The sequence below is a fragment of the Triturus cristatus genome, chromosome 7 (genome assembly GCF_964204655.1).
Source record: "Triturus cristatus chromosome 7, aTriCri1.1, whole genome shotgun sequence".
Lineage (NCBI taxonomy): Eukaryota > Metazoa > Chordata > Amphibia > Caudata > Salamandridae > Triturus > Triturus cristatus.
The window spans coordinates 560,126,732-560,130,695 of NC_140590.1; the positions used below are offsets into that span (position 1 = coordinate 560,126,732).

General features: G+C 41.9%; 1 protein-coding gene across 1 annotated transcript; it reads right to left on the reverse strand.

Moving 5' to 3' along the window:
* Positions 1-383: 383 nt before the first annotated feature.
* Positions 384-2,198, reverse strand: LOC146810111 (uncharacterized). Its single transcript, XM_085614408.1, has one exon. It carries the CDS (start codon positions 2,196-2,198, stop codon positions 384-386), a length of 1,815 nt encoding a protein of 604 aa, XP_085470534.1.
* Positions 2,199-3,964: the final 1,766 nt, after the last annotated feature.

The window sequence follows — 3,964 nt, forward strand, 5'->3', positions numbered from 1 at the left end:
TTAAAAAATGTTAGTTTTAATAAAAACATAACTACAGCATAAACTAGCAGCACAATGTCATTGCAAACAGCAGCTTTTACAGTGAAATGGCCACAGAATTTCGCACTGACGTGGTTTTAAAACTATATAGTTAGGCTTTCCTGTTTTCAGTTTCTATTTTTGGTAAATTCTGGTGGTGTTTTTTCAGTGTTTTCCAGTGATTTCAATACCTCAAAAAAACAGTGCTTTTCAGTGGTTACTCATTTTTGCACCATAAAAAACAACGGAAACGGTGTTTTACCGGTGTTTATGGGACGCTTTGCTTTTATTATTGCTTGCTTTCTTAATTGGTGCATGGTATATAGACAGTCTATGTACAGTGTCTATGAGGTTAAAATACATTTTTACAAGTCAAATTTATTGTAGTACACCATACAATATTTCTTCAGTGAATCTTTGGTCATTCGCGCTCTCTCTTTCCTACCCATGTACACTTTTATTTGGGAAAAGGCCCTCTCGACATTGGCACTTGAGACTGGCAACGCCAAAACAGCCAGTACACAATTTGCCAACTCTGGCCACTGATGTAGCTTTCCATGCCAATACTGGTGCACCTCAAGGTTGACATTCTCTGGGCCAGGTTCTGCGACATATGCGTTGAACTGGGTGCATATGCCCTCAGAGGTGTTAAAGCGGTCAAAAATGAAGCTGTACTTCGCAAAGTCTGGAGAAAATTCCCCTTTACGGAAGGGATCTAACACTTGCGCAGAGTACCAAAGTGAGGCTTCACTGGCTTCAAACGCCGTGGTTGGTGAAGGGCCATTTCTATGCATCATAGCTAGCCATTTCTCTTGCATTGTGAAATAAAATTTCCTGAATTGGTCCTCAACACTTCTCTGCTTACCAAGTGGCAAGCATTCTAACAGGGAACATGTTGCAGTGCCAAAGTCACTAAAAGTGTCGCCTAGCCTACTCTCGAGGAGATGTTTGACATCTACACCAATTAAGCTGAACACTTGGTAGACCAGGGTGTTTTCTGACTCTAGTTTTTTGATTATGTCCACTACAGCAGTCATGTTTTCTTGTAAAAATCTAAGAATGCCGTAGAGTGTACTTTTTTTGATATCACTATCAATATGCACCCGAAGATCCTCACATTTCTTGCCTTTTTCATCATCACTTAGCAAAAATTTAGTAAACGGTCGCCACATAGATAATATTGCATTCACGGCCTCTAAGACTGAGAACCACCGACTAAATGACACAGTTGGGATTACTCTTTCTTTGCTGCCACACAAAACACAAAATGAGAAATATTTGCGTTTTAGTTCCCGCGCATAACGAAACAGTGCACCTGAATGGACTACAAAATCAATAGCATTCTTCATTAGCTCAGAAGATTGTAGAGATGCTTTCAGCATACCATCTAGCAAGTGGCAAGGATCTCTTACAGGGAAACACTTCAGCACAGGTATTGCTTTTGACAGGTCATCACATAACTTTTTCATATACGTAGCTGAATCGCTGCAAATACAAACAATATCACTCCAATCTTTGTTAAACTTGATAAGAACTCTCTGCAGCAGCATCCCAAGTGACACTGCGTTGCATGTTTCCAGTACATCTAGATCTGCCATAATGGTACGTCTGTACCATCCATTTTTTGCGCCACAAAATGTGATTAGCACTGCCACTGCTGGGTCGCCACGCATCTCTGGAGTTTCATCAATGGTAACAGAGATCTTTACATCACCTTGGAGTAACTCTGAAATATGTTCAATGTCTGCAAGGAACACCTCTGGTAGATATTTCTCATACATTTGTGTTGCTTTTGGTAATGTTTTGCATGCTGGTGCACGCTTGCGGAACAGATTCCCAATCGGTCCATCGGCTTGGTGTAAGCTGGTTCCAGATTGCACTAGGGCACGTACAAATTCATGTGCCACATCCTTTTCTTCCTCGCGTTTTCTTTTGAAGCGTGTCATTGTCTCAGCAAGAGACATCTGGCATAGGCTGTCGCTATTAGGTGGCTCTTTCAATTTCAAGTGGGTCTTGGTGACAAGATGTTCAGCAATTCGGCTTGCAGTCTTCCCAGTTACTATTGGGACAGTCACTCTACAAAACCTGCAAATTAACATATTTTGCCCACGCACTTCTTCAACCATAAAATCTTTGTTTTCCAGCACATAATCCTCTGCCGTCTTTATTCTGCGGGGCATGTTGTTCTGCGCAAACTAGATTAATACAACAAAAAAAACGTAGAAACCGGTTGCGTACTCTTGAGCAAATAATGAGAAAGACAACATTTTCATGGTCAGGTGACTGCTGTGCAAATAGAGAAGAGCGCACTTGTGTTGCAATGAGTAACAGAAACAACAAGTACAGGTCACGGGAGCTAATTGGCGCGAGGTCTTGAACTGCTGGGCACAGAGAGAGCTTTTTGCAATCGCACGTTTTGTGACTCTCCAGGTATGGGTAATTTATGGAAGATTTCTGGGGGTGTTGGGTGTTGTAGGCAAGGCAGGCAGTTCTCATAGTTCATTAGAATCCATGTGGTGTCATTTGAAGAACGTTAGAGTTGGGTGACATGTTCATTGTTTTGGGCACTCCTCACAAATCACGTAGCATGATGGCACCGCTCTGAGTAAAGCTAGGCTGGTTTTCACTGCTGTTGCTTTTCCCCTCATTTATATAGAGCTAACTCGACCTGATGTGTTACACAAGGGCACATTCATTTTTGTTAGGGACGGGTAGATTACGTGGTTTGCCTAGAATCACAGGATGTTCAGTGTCATTGCCGAGACTCTAACCCCGTTCGCCAGATTTTAGGTCAACCGCCCTAACCATTAGACTACATCCTCTCCTGCTGTTATTTTCAAGGTTTATGGAAGTCTATGCTTTAAGTGTTTGAGTTTGTGAAGTTGAAATCTTGCCACTGCAGTATCACAATGATTACTAAACCATGTTTTGTAAAAGAATGATAACTGGTTTGCTATTTCAGCAACCACATTTTCTAACCTAGTTCACTGGGGTCATTTCTTGTGCGCTTCGCATTTTCATAAAAGCAGATTCAGATAACTGCACAAAAATGATGAGAATTAATTAGTAAATTGTTCCAATGCGCTTAAATGTCAACAGAGGCATTACCAAGAAGCGAACTACACTGAGTATAATTTGCGCAATAGGTCTCTCAAAGATGTGGTTTTTGACGAGTGCAAATATATTAAGCGACTTTTTTTGAGTGGGTTGCGGAGAAATGCAGCCCAATATTAAAATAAAGTTTTTTTTGCTAAAGATCTCCTGTCTATAGTTTATGTTCAGATGGTGCTTTACAACTATACTTTCAAAAGGTTAGACCATCAGGCATCAAAGCGAATAACAGTGGAAAATGGCTGTTTCTGAATTAGATGTATCACTGGAATTGCTCTTCCTTCTAAAGGTTGTGCACTGAATATTACAGTATTTACTATGATGGTATTGGGCCTGGTGTTGCTCTGGCCATTGCTCAGGGGCCGCATTGCGCACATTTTAAAATTTTTAAACACACAAGCAACAAACTTGTGTGTGCCGCCTCTCTCCCCGGTGCCCACCCAAACGTTAGCCAGGCAGGGGGCCTGGTGTTGCTCTGGCCAGCACAATCCTTTATTAATTTCCTGCTTACTAATTTTGGGTGAGCTGGACGCAACATTGTATGCAGGGGCTCTACGAAGGGGTGCAAGATCAACAAAGCCTCGGTAAGCCTGCAATGACTTGACTCACAGGAACCCGTGAAATTCATCTTCATTGAGAACATTGCCCCAGCAGGGTAAGTGGCAGGCCCTGTGAGTTGGAAAACCACAACAACGGAAACAGCAGCACACAGAACCCTAATCACCACAACATACATTACAGATGGCAAGCGCTTATAAAACTAACCTTGCAGTCTGAAATAGAACTGACTGCACTTCATGATCTATGTGGTCAAAGGACACAGGAACCAGAATTA